Genomic DNA, 21668 nt, shown 5'->3' with positions numbered 1-21668 from the left:
GTATGGCCAGGCTTACACAAGGGAAGATGAGAGCTCAGCCTAATCGCTGCCTTCTTCTGTCATTATGGGTTAAATGCAGCCACTCATCTCCCTGCTTCTTTAAAAGAGAACACTAGTTGGGTGCAGATGGATGAAACCCAACTAGGAAAGAACCTAATTTGGTTTATCATTAAGTTTGCCTTTCTTTAGCAGATGTCTTCTGGTACCACAGTAGCTCGCTTAATTTGTCCCTGTAATGTAAAAATGTATAACCTCAATTAGCAAGCTGATTAAACGCTTCCCTATATTTGAGCTAAAAAAACACTTTAGGAGGGGGGAGCGTTCAATAACACTTTATACAGCTTCACAGGATCCGCACGTTTAATTTCGGTATCAATACTCGTAGTACATTTTGCAATTTCCTCCCAAAGCCAAGAGGAAAAATCAGTGCCGGGTGCCTCCGCTGCACGACAGCATGCACAGCTTTGGGTGTGCTGACCTCTGCTTCGACTGCCACCCATGCACCAGTCTTTGGCAGACAATTACCTGCCCTCCAGCTGCAGGGGATGAGGCAAAATCCTGCGACAGAGCAATCCACGGCCCCAAACTGCTGCACACGTACCAGTGTTTTAGGAATATTCTTTCTAACCGAAGCTTCAAGAAGACTCTCACATTTGCTTATGGCAACCTCCAGGCAATGTGCCTGCCGAGCTGCTTTGCTGAGTGCCATGGGATGGGCACAGCACACCAGTGGGCCCTGCGCTCATCCCAAGCACTGCAAGGTGTGCAGCCATCCCACCCGACCTTCCCAAGGACACAGCATCGCTTTCTGACAGCACAGCAATCCTCTCTCTCAGCTCAGCACAGGTCTGGGCAGACAGAAGGATGCTCTGAGCACGAAATGCCACGACCCTGCAGAAGGTTTGCTTCTATAAGGGCTCGGCTGGGTGTGAGAAGGAGGCAGGGTGTTCTCCCACTTCTCATTCCCTTAACACGGCCTGCCCAGAGGAAACCACTGAGCCCAGAGCCAGCACCTCGTGCCATGGGGGATCAGCAGATCCCACCTCCCCACTCCCGACACGTGGCACCTGACAGTAAGTCGATATCATTTTAATTGAATGGCCATCTGTCATTCATTAAGCGTCGCCTGATCCGAAAATCCTTCCATTCACTAAAAATAAATAAACCAAAACAACAATGGCAAAATCCTAAAAGAGAAAGAAAGCAATGGGGAAATGAGTCCATTAGGGACGAAGGAAGGCAGTGCAGGTCGGGACCCGCAGAGCAATCCGCAGCCAAACAAGCACTGCTGAGAACAAACCCTGGTGGTCTTTGCAGCACAGTTTACGTAGCACTACAAATGGAGAACGTGAGCAAATGTTTGCTACAAATTCCAACGGTTGTGTCTGTTTCCTTGAGAAAAAAGAAAAAGGAAATGACAACCCAAGACAAAAATGTCACTCTGGAAAGTAACTCACATTGAAGGGAAGGAGGAAGAATAATCACCCCATCAGTAAATTGGCCTTTATGTTCATAAACCACTTCAGCTAATGGGTTAAATATTTTTTGGTTTTGGAAAACAAATGTGCATAAATAATGTTCTGCACCATCTGCTTGTGATTAATATTACTGTTTAGAAGTGAAAGAATTTAAACAAGAGCCAAAAGGGGTCATTATGCTGCCATTACCAGTGCTTGCTTCATACAAATGACTTCTACGAAGCATCATTATAGAGGGTGAACAAGTTCTCTTTGTGATCTAAGTCGTTTCACCTCTGCAGATAAATGGGACCTCCAAGCTCTTACTCACCAGTAAACACACGCGTCAGGGCTTCAGCTTTGCCAACACCCGACATTTCACTCATCTTGGTTCATTGAAAGGAAAACGGATTTATGATTGTAGGAAAAAAAAAAACAAACATCTCCCAGGTTTCTAAAAGCTGTCTCTCGACTTTCAGCGTTTTCCTCACGTCAGGCTGCAATATGCCAGGTTCAAGGGAGACCAGATACAAAAGCCATCTTAGCCGAGGACAGCTCACGGAACATTACTGTGAACAAAGTGAAGCTGCTGAAAGAATGAAAATATTTCCAATATTTTCTTGCCAAATGACCTCTGCAGCACTTTTTGCTGTGATTTTTATTTTTCTGAACTAAGCCCAAGCAATGTGTAAGTGTGCAGCTATGGGTACAGCCACGCGTGCACACGGTCTGTAATGCACACACAAGTGCCCCACTACCTTTCCTCGTGCTTCATTATATGCGATGCTAAAGCTGATCAGCTCTCACCAACGTGGGCTCAACCCCACGCATCACAAACCAGAACACACTTCCATCTACTCTGACACACCTACAACACACTCAGAGGCTGCGGTCCCAAGACCAGAGCAATATCTGCCAGTCCACATACGTGCATACAAATGCCTGTTGGTACAATTAAACACAAGTGGGTAACACTTATTTCAAACATCTCTTTTAATAAGAAGGTGAGAGAAAAACACACCAGATAAAATGCATGCGGCCTATACTTATTCTTGAACTTAACAGATTTTGGTTTGTCTTTATACAAACTTTGACTTTGTACGTGATTAGACTTGTTTAATTGCTAATTCTGTTTTAAATCTAAGTTAATTTCTCATTACCCTTCCATTTCTACTTCTTATCCTCTGGGGAAAAGAGCACACTTATCATTGGGACATTCTCACATCTTCCAAAGAAGCAGTGTAGGTGTTAATCTCCCGTTTACGTTTGATGTGGGTGCGATGGCTACGACTACAGCTTTGCATTTATTAATATGCACGGCTATCACCTCATTAGTTGCAAGGTACGTTTTGAAGTTAAGCTGTAATATTTGCTGAGATGTCTGATCTGGAATAAAAGACTGGCTCATTGTGTTTCCTTCGCTTTAATCCGTGCTCTGGTCACAAACCATCGTTTGCCACACTGCATTGCACAGCTTCTTCATAATGACTGCTCCTGCACCTCAGTTACCACCACCATGGAATTCTGGACCTGTTACCCCACTTGAGCATCCTGCCCAGCCTGCCTGATACATAACAGCAAGGAAGACTGAGTTCCATTTTCCCCCGTTTACCTCTGATGCGTTAGAACCAGTGAAGAGCCGGAGGAGATCACCATGACAAACTGGTGCTTCCCTTGCACTGCATTACATGCAGTGACTCTCTGGTGAGACAGGAAAGCACACGTATGTGTGTGTGTGTGCACTGTAACAGGCCCCTGAATAAACACTCTTGGACACTTCTATGCATTTTGCATATTGTTCTCACCTCGGTGAACCCAGAAACAGACCAAGGCCAGAAAAATCTCAATTGTGATGGAAGAGCCATTTCTGCACTTTTCTTCAGACCACAGCGAGGATCATACATAATTCATTAAAAACTCAGAGCTGCTCTCTATCAAGGCAACGAAAGCCACACACAGAAGGGAAAACTTGAGAAGTAAAAAATCAGGCTCAAGCTCTAAACTTACAACAGAAACAATGAGACATAACAGTGATAGTATTTCTGCTTGACCACAATGCTCCTCCAAATCATACTCAGCAGGTGGCCATAGCTCTTAATGAAAAAGATTCAAACAAAAGGGAAAAAAAAAAAAAAAAAAAAGATTCAAACCAGCTTTTCCTTTTCAGGTGCTGCAAAAGTGTGGCAAAGGACTGAGCTGCCCAATTTGCATGATACCCATCCACGGATGTTCCAGCTCCCTTTTCTGTTCTTCTCATTCTGACATTTGCTGTGGCATCTAGAATGGATGTCCCCTTGCCTGGAGCAGGTGGAGCTGTTAAACCACAGTGTTTGGTGACAGGCAGGCTCATAGATCCCATGTTTAAACCAGCACCAGAAACTGTGCCTGCACCCAGCTGGCCACGATCTCTGGGTTATTTCTGTTCTTTTAATCCAGGGACAGCCTAAGGTTAAATACAGGAGCAGCCAAAGCTTCGAGGTGGGGCAGAAACTCAATGCCTGGTGGTAATTAGGGTTTCCTATTAACTTCTTCTCAGGCACTGCAGAACTGGACACCCCCAGAGGAAACGGTCTTCCTCACCTATTTGGTTCCCAATCTGAACTGTTCTGCTTGTCTCCCTGCTTTACACTTCTCCTTCAATCACAACTGATGTCGGTTACTGCACGCTCCAACTGTGCACAAGGGCTGAGAGAGCAGATGGGTTAAATTAAACAGTATTGTTAGTGACATTAGGAGCTGGAGCTGTTACTTTCAGACATTTTAGAAACATTATAAATGTAATGAGTTTCTCTTTTCCTTTTTTATTTGGGGAGATGAGTGGGGGAGAAAGGGCTTCTTTGTTCTTTAAACAGCATTTCGCACTCTTTTTAGAGCACACATTGAAAAAAAAAAAAAACAACTCCATCTCAGCCCCATATATTATTTTTATAAATAAAATCAAGAGCAAGAAATAAATTTGGTTGTAAAAAGAATACAAGTTAGCTTCAGGAGCAAAACAGGCATCAAATGGCTTGTAATGCCCAAGCAGGATTCTGTAATTATACATGACCACTGCAGAGGACAAACAGGTGACAATCTTAGAGGTGTGACACCCCATCAACACTGGTGGATGCCACGCAAGATTTCTGAAGCACAAAAGAAGAAAACTCAACACCTATCTTCTGGTTTCACAAGTCAAGCATTTGGTGAACGCTGGTGACTCTGAGAATTCCATTTGGCACCTGTCTGTAACCACAAGCATTTCAGTCTCCACAACATTCGTTTCTCCCCTTAGGCTACTGAGAAGATGAAGGAAAATGAAGGAGAATAGTGGTAAAAATATTCAATCAGCAAATCTGCAAGGCTAATGAATAAGATTCACTCTGTGTAACCCCACTGCAATCAGATCAGATGTTAGTTTGGTCCGCTGCTTCTGTGGAAAGTGCTGTTAAAACAGGAGGGTGTTTTACCAAAGAACAGAAAATATCTGTTACTCACCTCTGTGCAAAATCTTCAGACTCCATAAATACGTAAGGCCTTTCACGACCTGAATTCAAGAAAAAGTAACAACACATATTAGAGACTTTTCCCCGACTTCCCACATTGTTTACTCGTTTAATGCAAATGTTGAACATTTCTTCTTCAACTACAGAAACCATCTTCTTTTCCTTACCATTCTCTGGACCAAACACGAGCCTCACTGCACCCTGCAGCCCCAGAGAACAACTGGGCCCTGAAGGGAAAGGAGCAGCACAGCGCTCTGCTCTCCTCCCTTCCATCACTGGAGCCGTTAGAATGAAACGTGAAAAGCTGTTTCTCCATTTCCACATCGGAGCATCAGGAGATGTGTTTTAATGGACATCTGTAGCACGTGCATTTGTACTACAGAATGTTTCCTAAAACAACACCCATGGTATTTCCGTGGGCAGAACATAGCCATGGGCTGGGCACTGCAGGGTGCCATCTCTGCAGGCTTTACTTCTGTCACGTCACTAACTCCCAAACTTTAACACAATTTTGTTTCCCAGATTTACGTTTTCCAGCAGCCCTGAGGACTCACCAGACCCAACCAACACATTCCTGCTTGCCTTTGCTTTTTACCTGCAGCACCTCTGCTCTGCCAACCAGCCCCCACAGAGCAAACCCTCTCCACAAAGTTTCTATCCATGAAATGACATTCCATTCATTCTCCCAAGATGTCCTCTTCATGCACCTCCACAGCAATAAAGCATTTCTGACATTTGTGAAGTCGCAGGAGTTTTTTCAGACCAAACAACCGCGTTCTTTCTGCTGTCCAAGCAGGTTGAAATGAAATCATTTCTGTTACAGTGATCAAGCAGAAGCACAGCAGATATCATACAGTGTGAGAGCAGAGAGCACAGCAAATTTTCAGCCTTCCTATTGGATTAAAAACTTGTCTTAAAATTCATTCTGTAACCAAAAACTGAATCCGTCCTGCAAGCCAAATAAAGATCCTGGATCTCTGGCAAAAAGCTCTGGATGGCAATTCCTCAGCGCTGCGCTCACGCCACTCCGGCTATCTCGTGGCCTCAGATGGTAATTACCTGCAACAAAGGGCCTCAGTCCAATTCTGCATGCCCTGCGGTGTGGCCTTGCTCACTTTATCCTTTCAAAAAGCAGAACGGGGGAATTCTACTCACACAGCTTTTTGACATAAGGAGGAAAAAAGCATCGACGCAAAAAGGGTATGCAACGTTTCAGGTTTCCTCCAAAGGTGAAAGAGATTTTAAGTACATCAAGCTTCTCTGATTATTAAACATATGTTTAGACTGTTTAACATCCCTGGAATAATCATAAAATTATTTAAAGTATGTATTCATAGAAAAAAAGGAAATATTCTGGAGGGGATGGGGAATCAACAGCTGTGAGTTATTATACATCTCTATAATGGAACATGTGCTGAATAAGCAGTTACAAAGACACTACTGAACAAACTCACATTCAGACCATCTCAATGCTGTACAGAGGAATGAAAAGAGGGTTTTCTTCCTTCAAGGGAGGCTGCAAATACGCACACAGAAAAACCCCAAACGGGCCCTAGTGCAGAGCACCGTTATTCACCCAACTTATGGCTGCCCATGCAAAGGAAGGGCTCTGCGTATCAAACGTGATGCTAAAATGGTGCTGGAGCGGAGTATCTTTTGATGGAACATCCAGCAGGAATTATTGGTATTCAGCAAAGTGGGTTTTACAACAATGAGTTGACAAAGCCTTGACACAAAAAGTACTTCCACCCGCTGTCAATCACTCACTCTCGTGACAGTTCAAGTGCACATCCTTTCAGGGAGAACTTCAATCAACATTAGCACTCAAAATACAGTGCACAATGTCACTGCTTCAGAAATTGAAGTGAAAATAAATGCATGAAGTGGCAAGCAAAGGTAGAAGAGATTTTACATCGGCAGACCCAAATAAATACACGGCACAAAAACAGGAGCCTGCACATTGCTTTGGGATTCCCAAGATATGCTTTTCCCATAAAAAAACAAAAACAAAAACAAAAACCAACCCCTCCCAGCCCTCTGCACAAATAAGGAGAATGAAAAGACAGATTTCCCCTGCGTGCTGACACTGCCTCACTGAGACAGCCAGGATGGAGTCGGTGATGGAGCCAGATTGCTCTCCAGCATCCTGGGGAGCCGGGTCTGTTCTGCCCCTGTTGCTGTGCTATCCTGCCTCTGAAAACACAGAGCATCACCCCAAGCTTCAGCAATGCTTCCTCTGTCCAGGCTCTCCTTGCATTATTTCCAGCATTCTGGTTGTCAGCTTCAGCACTCTCCCCCCAAAATAATAATTGAGAGAAGTGTACCGCACTCGACAATAAATTCCTGCTGCTTCAGCCTGAAAGCTGACTGTCCACCACAATTAACATGATCACTTCTGCTGTGTGAATCAGATAACAAGAATGGAAAGCAGGCTGTGCTGTACCAACTGCATGTATGCTACATGGCATGTTTGTGCCCTCTATCAGACACCTGCAATGCACAGTGCAAGTATTTACAGCAGCACTGCACAGAAATGGGGGAGAAAGAAGGAACTGAACGCTCCCTGGCTAAGGGAAGTTGGGGCTGTCACAAAAGGGATGTGTCCTGCTCAGCCTCAGCCTGTGCAGATCAGGGAGGACAGCAGAACGACCTTGAATAGGGCTCAGCATTTAGCTCAGGGACGCGGTGCTGGCCTTGCTGCGTTGAGCAGACACGGATCTCATCCTGGACCAGCTCGGTTCTGTGAGCAGGACAACTACTTTCAGGAGTGTCAGCCCAGTGCTTTTCGTGGAGATTAAATGTATGTACTGAGAAAGGAAGCAAGAAAACCATCAAATCAGATAGGGGAATGCTGGGGCACTGCTACATGCCCCCCCTCATCGCTTTCCTGTGGAAATGGCTTAGCTTAGAAACTTCTACAAGTATAACAAAAAGGTACTCTAATTAACAGATGTGCAGGTCACACATATTATTAAGCAGCTCCAACAGACTAATGCACTGTGTGTGTCTCAGGAGAATGAAAGACAAATGACTCTGTGTACACGGTGCAAGGAAAGGAAAAAGAAAATGCACAGACTGAAAGAAAAATAACGCAGAAGCTCCGGATTCTGTCCACAGAACCAAGCTCTCGCTTTTGTTCGACATTCTCCTTCCCACCAGTATGTGAGCAGAAATCCTTTAGGCTCTGGGTAATCTTCACAACCTGTTCGGGGAGGGGATTGTGGTACACACACACTATGCTTGGCAAAAGGTGCCACAAGCCACGCGCCGGGCTGCTGGGCTCTGCTGAAATGTCAGGCACCAAGATGAAGGGCACTCATTTGTGACAACTTAGCGGCGCCGTTCCCGCTGCTCCTGATAAATGATGGAGCAAACAGCAGCTCTCAGTGCCTCCTTCCAACAAGTCTACTATGCCAATTGAGCAAGAATTCAGCACCAGAGCAGAGGGAGCTGCCAGTGCTGGTTCAGCCTCAGCGCACACCTTCTGTTACTGGGAAGCAGGAGGAAGGGGCGAGCTCCACTTTGGAAGCACCTGCTCCTTTGTTCACCTCTTTGCTGACCCTCTGCACCACAGCAGCCACGGTATAGATTGCTAAAGCAGCAAATGAAATCACTATGAAAAAAGCCAAGCATCAGCTCTCTGCCTGTGTCAGGGAGCCATGCACCACCAGGTTTGCAAAGAGATGACCCTGCAGCTGAACGTGTAGGTACACACACACACACACAACATCTTTACTGAAGACATAAAAGACGGGGCTGAAGCACCACTGCTATAGAAAAGTGAAGAAGAGGATGAGGACATCTGCAGAGCACCAAGCTGGGTGGGCTGGAGATGGGAGGGAGACAAAAATAATTAAAGAAATGATCAAGTAGGTTAGTGTGGATGTATTAATTACACAGTATGAAGTGAGATAAGGAAAAGGATTTGAATAAATGCTGGAAGGCCCATCCCAGCATTATTACACCATAATACACATGCTGCTCGGCATCAGGAATGTGATACCACGAGCAACTCACCATCCACTGCTCCATGGGGAAGAAAAGATGAAACGTTTTTACTCTGAACTAAAGGTGAAAAGCATTCAAATTCCATAAGAAGCTGCTAGGCTATATAATGAGCAGATTTGAAGCTACTTAGAGGAAACAGCATCAGAGAAGGATGTTCATCACTCTGGGCAGGCCACACAAATTAAGAGAAAGTAGAGCTGTGAATTACAATGAACAGAGACTAAATAGCTGCCTGTGTTGGATTAAAGGATTTAAATTGTCAGCTTGATGTATAATGAATGTGAAAACCCAGCACTTAATTAAATGGCACACGATAGAATAACTTTGTTATGCTTTAAACTGCTTAAGTTATCAAAGTATTCCTTATATTTAGCAATTGTTTAGCAGCATCTCTCCCTTGTGAGATCCACTAAGACAGTGGTCAATTACACACTGTTCAGCCTTGGTTAAAAAAAAAAAAAACACTTTTTTTTTTCCTCCCCTCTCTCTTTTTTTGTTCCATAATCTGCGTTTTCAGTCACAGCTGTTGAATTTCTAGCAACACAAAGTCACAGGATGCTACTGAGACACAATGGCAGGTGGTGCAAGGAGCCCACCATCAGCCCCTTGCTACCAAACAGGCACGTGGGGCTGATGGATCCAGGCAGCTCCTTGCTCATCCCAAAACGACAGCAGGGTGATCCCAGAGCAGCTCCCTGCTGCCTTATTGCCAAGACAGAAAGAAGACAGAAAACACGTTCTACCATTGCGCCTTGGTATCAGGAACTGGTGCCATTTTTTCAACCCCAAATCAGAGTTTTCAACCAAACCTCATTGTGTTACTTGGTGCAGAGTGAGGATGGACCAAATGGAAATGGCACAGACAGTCTGCAGAAGTGGCCAACGAGGGATCAACGCGAGGCTGAGGACAGGACTGCAGAATTGATTTTTTAGGAAGCCACACAGCATAGGCGGGCACACAAAGGTAAATTAAAGGAGGATAAGAGGGCTGCTCCATCCCAGAAAAGGTGATACCAAGAAGCACAGCCACACAGATCTCCAGTAAAACGTGTTTTTTTCTCATCCCACTCGATTTATCACATCCTCTTACATTCCCTGAGCCTTCGGCAACACGAGTATTGGTCACACAATGGGATGATTCCCTTCACTCCTCTCTGGCCCAGCAAAACCTTTACAGCAGCAAATGGGCTCCATCGGTGTGTGCCTATGATCTGAACTGCAGAGGCAGCAGAGCCCTCTGCCCTCAGAGCTGCGTCCTCAGGCATGGGTAGGAGGAGTGACAAAGAGGATGGATCCTCCCTTCACATGGGGGCAGTGAGGAGGGGGGTTAAGGAGATAACTCAGCGTTCCCAAGGAGAATGGGTGCACTCACATCCGGGTGTGTTACACGCCCAACCAAAACCAGGCAGAAAAATAAACAAAGAAATACTTACAGCTACTGCTATTCTTCCCAGTACGTGCTCTGGAATTTTTCTATAAACATCCAAAGAACCCCCTGCAGGGACAAACAAAATGTGCTTAGGTAATACAAAATAAAATACTGCCCTAGATTTGAAGCCACAAGGGCTTTCTATGCCTTGGTTATTAATAAAAACACCATCAATGATATAACAATAAGTGTGTCAGAAATAACTGACCTTACTAAACTTTGAATAATCACATGAAACAGTACTTGCTTCTCTTTTCACCCACGTTACTTATTTTTGTACATAGCATTAATGCTAAAACACCTTTTGGAAAACCTCCCAGCCAAAAGACACAATATTGAAACTGGAGAAATCAAAACCTGTGCGTAGGTTCTCAGGAACTGACAAAGCCATGGTAACGAGCCAAAGTGGATTTCAAAGCCAGAAGTATTCTGCCTGCCTCCAAAACCTGGTGCCAGCATAATGCAAAGCTTAAACCCATACTTAAAGTCAGCTTCTTTGTGTGATGATCAGAGCAGTGAGTTGGGCTGAGCCTTCCAAACTGCATCTGCACTGATTCTAAAACACGAGGAACTTCTGGGCAAGCAAATAAGTTTTGCCAGAAAGCTCCAGTATGGGACACAATTTCTTACTTGGCACAGAAACATCCATCAGCATCAGAGAGTTACACAGAAAGCAAGAAATCTAAGTCATGGTCCTAAAGACATCCCCCAAAACTGAGAAAGACTGTTTCCCTCATCTCCCACGTAAATACAAGACCAAACTAGCATTAACAACGTCTCTGGGATGAAATACAAATTCTTGGCTAAGGGAGAAAATCTAAAATTGAGAATTAAAAAAATCCAAGTAGAATAGGGAGAAGAAAAAAAAAAAAAAAAGGACAGGCAAATTACACGCAGAATGTATTACACTTAGCTTGCAAGAATGCATAGGCTTATTCCAGGCTAAAGGTTCCCAGAAGTGCTCAGCACTGATCCAACTGCTCTCAGCATACCCTACGGATTGCACTGATGTCACCAATGGGAAAAGAGCTGGGCCAGTACTCAGCAGTTAGGAAAGCTGCACCTTGCACTTTGCTTATGGTTCTGTTTTTAGAAGTTAAACCCATTCGTTCTTAAACGCTGCAACATAAAGAAGTCACAAGGTCCTCATTCCAGCCTTTAGTCTTAACACTTTCTTATTCTAATGATCTTTTTTCCCTTTTTACAAGTACACGTAGATAGTACAAACGGAATTAAGAGGCAGCAGCACCACACAGCTGCTGTTGATTATGAGAGCCAAACAGAAGGCCATGCTCAGCATTAACAGCAACCACCTGACCTTATGACTTATCCTTCTGTTCTGGATTAAAAGACCTGCTCTCATACACCAAGCTGCTAAATGCTGCCGTTATGAGTGTTGCTAAGGGGGGTGCAGTACAACAAGTTTGCAAACAGTTGGGGAAATGGGCCACTTCTTTATGGAGAAAAAAAAATAACTGATAGTGAATAAACATTGTGGACCAAATTTCCAAACCAAACCTTTGCACAGGTAACTGGGTGGTCTGATAGCCTGCACTCCCATTGCTTCTATGGGGAGTTTAGCGGGTGCTCAGCGCTTTGAAGGCAAAGAGGCAATGGCACGGGTAAAAGACTGTGGTGCATTTCAGCACCTTTATTTACAAGAACATCAGTTCTTCTGCAGACAGAAAGATCAGAAAGCCTCATTTCACATCTCCATTGATCTCTACCATGGCAGCATGTGGAAGGGGAATCCAGATCAGTTCAGCCTCTTGTCTTCACCTGCATCCTCACCCATCCCAGTCGAATGCTTGGGAAAGGAAAATAATTGGCAAGGTCCCTTTATTTGCATTTGTTTCTTCCTTTAAATGATTGCTGCCGCTTTCTGCCAGAAGGGGTGCACAACATGAGGCAGATCAGAGGTCATCTCCAGTATAATTCCAAATAATTTTGCGTGGTCAGTGAACACCACCGTCGTGCAACATCACAAGGGATGCAAGCCCTAAAGGCTTAAATATTTCCAAACAAGAATTCGGAACTGCAAGCATTTATGTCCATCATATTTAAGAGTCTCTGAATTAGCAGCACACACGCTCCAGGCAGACACATGCTTTGGCATGAGCAGCTGCTTCCTTCCTGCGTGTGATACTGCGTGCAAATCTTGCAGTTGCAAAAACAGAAAAGAGAAATGGTGAATGGTCACAGAGAACACCCACAGATTTAATCTGTAGGCTTTGGCGAATAAATAAAGTACTTTTTCATCAGGCCTTGCAAATAGGGAAAATCTAGGAGAACAGAATGTTTGCAAAGGGGACACAAGACCCACTGGAACAGAGGCTGTAAGTGCAAAGAGGGAAATAACAGTAGTAAGAGATCATTTTAACAGGAAGGAAACAAAATGCAGCATAAAACCCTACAGGGCCTTATCTGAGCTCCCCATCAGAAAGACAGAAACTGCTCAACAGTGCTTAATGGCACACATTTGGCTTGGGAATTTTTTTTCCCTGTCAGTTAGCCCTTTCTCTGCAGTAAATCATTGGCGAGATCCTCACTTCTTCATATGCAGCTTAACTGAACCTTCGTGCACAGCCTGGGTAGGGCAGCAAACGCCGGCTCAGGGCGAAGGCCTGGAATAACACACATAGGAACACACAGCTGGGAGCAAAGCAGGGCTGCTGCACCACACACCAGGGCTGTGTCTGCCACGAGACGCTCTCAGGATTGGTACACAGAGGGCAGCAATGATTGCAAGCTGCCCTCAGCTGCGTGCTTCTGCCTTTGGTGCAAGAATGCAACGTTCCAAAGCACGTCTCTGCAAGGATGCAGGGGCAAACTGCAGGGAAGGGGATGGGAGAGATGAGAGCACGCTCAGAAACAAACTTGGTGCAGCACTGCTAAACAGCTGCGTTGGAAAATAATTCCTTGCTTTGCAATTAAGAACCGATTTCCACTGAAAACACACAGGACATTGGGTTAATAGATTTCTTTAAAAGAAAATCTGTTTTGGCTATCAAAACACTAAAAGTGAGGAACAGCTGTTTCGTCAGTGAGGACAGATTGTATGGAAGACTCAAATATCAAACCACAAATTAAGCCAGCATTTATTTCTCTTCTATTTACATTTTCAATAAAAGTAAGTGAAATTGCATTCAGGAAAATACAGCACAGCACAGCACATAACACAAACCCCACACTAACCCATTTGAAAAAAAAACCTACCTGCCAAGTTCTCAGTATTTTACTTGATATTTCAAAGTCAAAACACTGCATCTTGCTCCATATTGGGAAAGCACATCTATCTTGGTCTTTCATGTTTATATGCTTAGCAATTAAAAGCACACTAAATATATTTTAAAAAACCAACAGAACAACTCACCATCCATGAACTCTGTACACAAAGAGATTCTGTTCTCTACAAAAAAAGCCCCATAAAATCCTATGATATATGACGAGTCGCACTGGAAAAAGAAATGCAAAAAGAAGCCTGTAACATTTTCTGTAGGACGATGACAAGCAAGAGTAATTAAAATGAGTAAAAAAATCTGTACCTTATAGAGAATCTCCAACTCTGACATGATCTGTTTCTGGAGCTCTAGCGTTATATCCAAGGGTATGACCTGAAACACAAACATCAGACACACATTCAGCTCCCCATGGAAGCAAAGGATTCGACACAAAAACAGAAGATGTGGATTAATGTGAGCAAAGGAATGGGAGGAATTGGTGGAAGGACTGCTTTAACAGTCATGGGCAACAAAAGGAAATGAAAGGACAGAAGTATTTACTTCGGGAAGTCGGTTACAAATGAACCGAGCTGTGCAACCCATTTTATTCGTGAAAAGTGGGGAGATTTGTGGTTTATCCATCTGACCAAGAGATGACCCAGAACTTGAAGTCGTGCCCAACACGCAATGCGAAGAGCAGGTATGGTGGGTCTGTGCTCTGTGAACAGAGCCTGCAACTGACCCCTCCTGCTACAAACACGTTTGTAAGTAAATTCTGAACGCTGTGACCTTGATGAAGGTGCTGATTTTAGGCAAGGGCCAAACAAGCACTGCAGTATCAAAGGCAGATCTGAACGTCTCAACAGTGCCCTAAAGGGGTGTCCAGAGCCACCTCCTGCAGCCACTCTTCCAGTTCCAGGTTTGCATTCACCCCTCTTTCTAACATAAATTCTCATCATTGTACATTTGTTCTTTTTTTTATGAAACGTTAAAAAAAATTAAATATACAGAATAAATGCAGATGGCAGCAGATGGCACAGATGCTTCCAGGTAAGCATCACTAAAGCATTCCTCAAAATGACTACAAACAGCCCAACTAAGCAGATCAAAGCAGCCATTCACTGCCAGGGTCATCTGCTCCCCCCATCCATGCCCTCACTTCTCATTGCTTCGAGGCTGACAGCAGGACCTCCCAAACATGCAAGCTGACTGCAGAGCAACGATAACCCATAAACCACAACTCTGCTATGACCTCATTTCTTGGATCTCTGCACCTGAATTTTTAAGAGAACAGTAAATATTAAAAATAAGACCACAAAACTTTCTTCCATCTTCTCCAGAAGCCATCAGAGAAGACCAGCCCACCCTTGGCAGTACTGAGAAGCTGACTTTTAAAACCAATCTATTCCATGATTACAGGAGACTTGCAGACTTACTTCTCAAGTGCTACCATATAAATCAAAAGGACTCTGAATGCATTCAGCCAGGCTCGGACTCCTACCACAGGATATTTCACAGCTACATACATTAAGCTGAAGGAAAACAAATTCAGTCCACTTGCAGAATTATCAGACACAGGCTGCACATACTGCTGACAAAACCAAATGCGTGGAGAGCATTTCCAAACACATCTTACAGTATTCTGACAAAAAAAAAAAACAACAAACCCAATATCCTGCTTCTATCAGGAGTTTGCTTTAGGGTTATTTATACAAGCTGTCACTAAACTAAATTGTAAGTGTAATACAGGGCTGCCGAGGAATGTTTAGCACACTTGTCTAGATCAATAATCATTTGCCAACAATATTCGCTTACATTTTTCCAGCGTGAAAAACCTAAAATAATTTGCTGGTGTACCACCAGTTTTACCCACTGAATACTAACAGAATTTAATCTATCAACTGTATAAAATCAAATTTTATCTCACTGAATTCCACTCAGGGTGAGATTTCCCAGGCTCACTCACCGCCCCACACGACGATCCGTCAGCGTCATCAGCATCAAACACATCACTGGAATACAGCAAACCAAGACCTGGCATGAAGGAAGGTCCCTGGCTGATCGCATTAATCATAATTACTCCCAGAACCTGCGTTCTAATAGCGATGCTAATTTGGAGGAGTGGAGCTCCCAGCTTGTGGTGTGATGGACACCAGAGGGTAGAACCGCACAGAAGCCCACTGGGCAATCTGGAGGTGAACATCCCTGCGGAGCACACTGGGGACTCCACTGCCCTCCTTCCTCCATGCAATTACATGTGTTTTATTCCACCCAAACACACTCACAAAAGCAGAGACATCCACCCGACGGCAAGGTTGGAGGAATCTTAAGTTATCTGCGCCACTGAAATGGGGGCAAAAAGAGGAAAAAGGTCCATGGAGCACTACTTCGATCTACACTTGCAATCTTCACTGCCATTCTCTATCTGCATCATTTCCAAACACGTCTAGAAAATGAAAAAAGACTCCTCAAACCCATCACTAGCGAGACAGAAACCATAAATATTGACTTGGTTGCAGCTCCCACCATCATAGCACAGGTAAGCAAATGAGATGCAATGCTAAGCAAGTCTCTAAAACAGCACCTTCAGAAATAACCCTTCAGCAAAACAGTGGCTTTCTCTAGATTACTGAGAGCAGAGCAGTGAAGCTGAGCTCAGACAGAACCCCTTGCTGCAGGAGGAGCTGGATGGGCCCTAACATGGGGGAACCCAACACAGCCCCCATTCCAAGTGAAAAGGGTTAACTCCTGCAGGAGGAATACCTGAACACGTTTCCTCTGCTCTTCACTACACCTCCAGGACAAATAAGGATGAGTTGTCAAGTTAAATACAAGCAGTCAAGTGACTGAATTATAATTTACTCTGTGCTCAATTTAAATTAGTGTGAGGCTATTAAAATATACAGTATAAATACGGCAATTCATCACAAGCTGTCATGGATGACTTCATCTATTTGCTGGAGTGGCATACGTTCCACTAAAGGGAACGAGAGCAAAATCACAGGTCAAATAAAGCTGCTATTCTGTTTTAATTCACTTATTTAATCTGTGCCAACATAATTGTCTTTTACAGTATGTACAACTCCAAGGAAACTTGGGAGTATTGTAGTCAGTATACAAATGATTAATCAAATGGTCCATTTAAATGCTAGCTTAAGAGCAGGAGAAGCTAAAAGCAGCTGAAGATCAGCAATGCACACCCACATCTCTCCTTTGGATTCTTCCTTCTCACTAGAAAAAGGTTGTGTTTGAAAATCTACGAAATCGTTTGCACGATGCCTACCTGTAAGGGATAGACAAACTGCACAATGACAAAGAGAGCTCTGCTCTATAATACAGATATTAGCATGATTTTGGTCTATAATACAGATACTAGCATCGCTTTGTTTGCCTGTCCAGTATATTTGCAAGATTAACCAACAGCTGACAGCATTCTGATCAACAGGTCTCCAGGCTGATGCTGTGTCCTATCAGATCTGTGCTGATCCTGGCACAGCTCTCCTCTTGTTGTTGCTGGCTGTGCTGAGCCATGGATGCAGTCACTACGTTTATTAATAGAGTAAACCAGCATGATCACTGCCATAGCAGGTTTCCTGACCTCCAGCATCTCACTTTAACTATGAGAATACAGACACGCTGCTGCAGTATTAACTCAAAAACACAACTGACAGTGATAGAACCACCACAGGCAGTACCTGCACACAGAATTCCACTTCCCAAATCTTCACGATGCTAATTAACCAGGAGGACCAACCCAACCCTTGGACTCGAAGGGAAACAAGAAGGTGAAATTGCGGGGGAAAGGCTTTTTTTTTTTTTTTTTTGCCACAGGGAGGTGATTTCAATTAACCTTGCAAAGGTTGAACTCATTTCCCCTCCTGCTGGCACCATTTTGCTCCCGCTCCTCCACCTTCCTGCAGCCGCCTCCGGGGCAGCCCCTGCACAGCCCACAGCGGGCAGTGGGGGCACAGGGGGACACCAGGGAAGCACAGCATCCGGGGGGAGAGCTTCCTTAGTTCTGCATTGGAATCTGCAATAAAAGTATCACCGACAGCTGGATTTTCTGCGCTTTTGTGCGTATTGAGAACTGATAACAGGTAACGCTTGGAAAGACTTTTTCAAGTGATTTTTTACATTCCGTGCAATCAGGAGTTATTTAAATTGCAATACCTGTATTTTCAACATGCAGAGAATGAGTTCAGACCTGGTAGTAAGTGCTTGCCTTTACTCAACTCATGGCAAAGTTGAAAGCAGTTCTTCCAGCGGAGCAAAGGGCCCTGATGTGATCCTCAAGAAAAAAGCAGCACCCAGGACTGATAGGACCTCTACAAGGACTGACATCAGTACTTTCTCTACAGCTTAATTGCATTAACAGTTCAACTCTAAGTCATGCAGAGGTTGACAAACTGCAGTTGTTGTAGCATTACTGGTTTGCCACAGCTTTAACTGAACTTCAGAGAGGTCTGCTACTCTCCTGCCCAAACAATACCACCACAGCACACGGCTTTGCTGCTCAGAGCATGACAGGACAAATAGCTGTAGGTAAATACACACATTCAGCTGCATAAAAGGAACCGCAGGGGAGAGGAAGAACGTGACAATAACTAAACCTGCTAAAGGCACAGAATCTCCCAGGAACACGGAGCACAATCCTTAAGAAAACAGACATCCTCTTCATTTAAAAATGAGGTTGCAGAGAGAGCTCAAGAAAACAGCCCTGGGGACACGTGGCATTAGCAGAGCTGTAGTGCTGACACTCAGTGACCTCTGCAGCCCTTTCTGTTACACCTGAGGTGAGCAGATCCCTCCTAGCTGTGCCCACACCTCACGCAGCCCTGGGCTGGGGGTACCCATGCAGCCCCCACAGGGTGAGAGTGGGACCAGGGGAACTCTGTGCCCACCAGGATTCCCGTACTGCAGTCTGCCTTCATAAGCAATGGGGACCTGAATGCCACGAAGCAAACTGAGTGCTAACGATCAGAGGAAGGAGATGGAAACCCAGGTCAAGAAAGAATGGAGAGAAAGAGAGAGAAAGAAAATTACGGTAATATCTTACCTTTACTGCCAGGATTTTTCCACTAGGGACATGGTATGCCCTGCGTGAGGGAAAAAATTAAATAACTCAAGATGACATAAAATTATTTTCATACATACGTGCAACATGTATACGCTAATTTCACAGAAAAACGACTTGGAGCCAGTACTTTTCACTCTAAACCAATTTCCATAAAGCATTTCTCAAGACAGGCAGCGATGAACGCAATTGCTCTGCGGAACATACCTACAATGGAAGTGCTGAGTAGCTGTGTTTTGTTTGCTATCTGCACGCTTTACATACCATCCATACGTCGCAGACTTTGGCACAGCGTAACAGCAGGCTTGAATTGTGAATTTATTCACTTTCTCATTTTCTCTCAATGACCAGCTGCAACATTGAGTTATTCAGAGCCGTAACAACCAGCAGGGCTGGCTGCACCCATTGCTGAGGGCCTTTCCAGGGTTCAGACGGTGAGATGCACAGCTGCATCACCACACCGACGTGAGGTGTCCAACTCTTTACCAAAAACTAAAGACCTGCAGAGGATACGTGTGAAATGAACCTTCCACGTTCATAGTTCTTAGCAGTAGTGACTCACGTATTCCTAATCTAAGAGAAAGGTACAAGAAAAAAAAAAAAAAGTCTACTGAAAATCCAATGGAACTTTGCAGACAAGCAAAACTAATAAAGCTTTTCCCCTTCACTGGCTTTATTGCCTCATACCATTTGCATGGTGCCCTAAATCTGTGTCATATCTGTGGCACTAACATGGAAAAATGACAAAATTTGAGCACTGTCTACCTCTAGCAATGATTACTGAAGAAAGAGCCTAATAAGACTTTTCTACATACAAAGTCAGACGTGGTACAGAGCATTGGATCTCACTTATGACCCGGAGTGCTCAGAAATTTCTGAAAACTTCACCTGTGATTTGGAACTCCTGGATGAACACTGATGGAACTGAGTGCCATCAGCTTGTAGGAACAGCCGTGGTTTATAAAGAGCATCAGAAATCAGCGTTACCAAATGTCAGCTTAAGCACAAACAGCAAAACCCCGGGTGGAGCTCTGAGAGCGGCGGCCGAGCGCACGATCGATGCATCAAGGGGAGGAAATGAGCTCCGCTGTGACGACGGAGGAATCGACAGCAGCAAAACACGATGGACTTGAGATCAGCAGAAATGATAAGAAAATGAACAGGTTGAGATAGAGTGCTCAGCGTCTGTTGGCTTCATACGCACCGCGCCGGGCAGTTTGGCAACTTAATTAGCTTGTCAGGAAAGCCGATCTTTTTTCCATAAGAGAGATCTCCTGTTTCCAAGTGAATTAAAAGGGAAGACTTGATTATTTAATTATGATGCACGCTAATTCATCCGTGGAAGTTTGGGTTAAATTTCCAGCAGAGGGCAGATACCTGGTTTGGTTTACAGAGCATTGACAGTACCAATTTAACATTTAATTATCACTGAGAATTGGATCACAAAGGAGATGCCGGGCCCACGGGTACAGCGTGTCCGTTGGCTCTGCGAATGGCGTGCTACCTGGGAGGAAGGGAATTTGTTTACTCTGGGCTGATATGGCATCTCAATTGTCCTGACCTTCCCCAACACAATAACTGCAAAGTGATTAATGGAGTCTGAATGGGAGCTTTGGTTACACCAAAAGACAACCGTACACCTCTGTAGTGTTTTAATTAACAGCTAGCACTTCAAATTAGTCTGTAGTTGCTGCAGTAATTACCTGTTCCAATGAGCGTGTAGGGAAAACGCTTTTGTTAGATATTATGTAGAACCGTAAGTTGGAATTGATCATTTTGGCTATAGTTGGAACAGCTGAAACCTGAAAACTGAGCACTTCTGTGGCTTCAGAAGGATAAAATGTAAAATCCCTCAGAATAATGCACACAGAAAGAAGAGAATCATACTTTCGTGTGCATACTGGGCCCATCAAAAATCCTACAGATGTCTATTATGAGAATAAACTAACGTTCATACTCTATAAATAACATGAAGTCTCATCTCACGGGTCAACTCTTCCTGATTTCAGTGTCACCTCCAGAGGTAAGTAAACAAGCTCATCGTTGTAGAGCCAGATCATTAGACAAAGCAAAAGGGTGGGGGGGGGATTCATCATCCCTGGAGGTGATCCAGAACTGTGGGGATGTGGCACAGTTGGGGCTGGACTTGAGGATCTTTCCCAACCTTCATGATTCTATGAGCCCAATTCCTTCAAAATTCCCTCCTGCCCCATTACAACAAACAGCTCCTAAGCAGGACTGGCACAGCTGTACCAAACATTTTACTAACCATGAATGTTAACTGCATCCCTCAGCATTCAAAGCCCTGTAAGGACTCACACCAGCCGAGTCCTTCAGCACAACTTGGTCTCCACTGCTCCAAAAAAATGAAGACTTGCCCTCGGGGAGCTCAGCCTTAGGAGAAAAGTTGGGATTGTGGGGAAAGGAGAGAGATGGTGTGAGCACCCACAGACTCCTCTTGAGCCAACAAAGCCCTCCAGAAATGCAAAGAAACTTGTGACATTCTGCATGGTACAGCCCGTGCATCCCCCGTGCTCCATAAGACAAAAATCAATGCTGTGCAAAACTAGAGTAGGGCTTTGGGGGAACTGCCAGCTCCCCTGCATCTCTCCCCTTCTTGGATGGAGGATTTCCGTAGGAAAGCAAATTAAAAAATGAAAGCGTCAGGAGCAGCTGCTGTTTTTAAAGAATAAAGGGGGGAAAAAAAGGAGTAGCTGAATTTCATATTGCTTGCTTTGTTCTTCCTGAAGTATATGGCAAAGGAAGCCAAAGGAGATCGTAAGATGCTTTGGCTCCATCCTCTTTATGAAATAAATCACAGCCTCTCCTCACGTTAATGCTGAAAGATTCACACACCAAACAGAGATAGCATATAAAAGCGCTGTAGAAACTCACTACACTTCAAAAGTAAAACAAACCCACCAAACAGAACATGCACAAGCTTCCTTCTGAACAGCTTAGACGGCAAACAAAAACCATCACCCCAAAAACCTG

At 44.3% G+C, this 21668-nt stretch overlaps 1 protein-coding gene across 5 annotated transcripts in view; it reads right to left on the bottom strand.

The window, feature by feature from the left end:
- The window catches only part of MAP2K5 (mitogen-activated protein kinase kinase 5), a 110442-nt gene that overhangs the window by 55171 nt on the left and 33603 nt on the right, over positions 1 to 21668 (bottom strand). For all 5 annotated transcript variants that reach the window (XM_085234404.1, XM_085234403.1, XM_085234402.1 and 2 more), the window contains exons 9-13: positions 18657 to 18696; positions 13925 to 13993; positions 13753 to 13834; positions 10384 to 10445; positions 4935 to 4983 (exon numbers count right to left, since the gene is read on the bottom strand). In XM_085234404.1, coding sequence (XP_085090530.1) covers positions 4935 to 4983; positions 10384 to 10445; positions 13753 to 13834; positions 13925 to 13993; positions 18657 to 18696 — 302 coding nt within the window. The remainder of the gene's footprint in view (positions 1 to 4934; positions 4984 to 10383; positions 10446 to 13752; positions 13835 to 13924; positions 13994 to 18656; positions 18697 to 21668) is intronic.

The sequence above is a fragment of the Meleagris gallopavo genome, chromosome 12, assembly GCF_905368555.1.
Source record: "Meleagris gallopavo chromosome 12, MGAL_WU_HG_1.1, whole genome shotgun sequence".
Lineage (NCBI taxonomy): Eukaryota > Metazoa > Chordata > Aves > Galliformes > Phasianidae > Meleagris > Meleagris gallopavo.
This window is presented reverse-complemented; position numbering and strand designations above follow the sequence as displayed.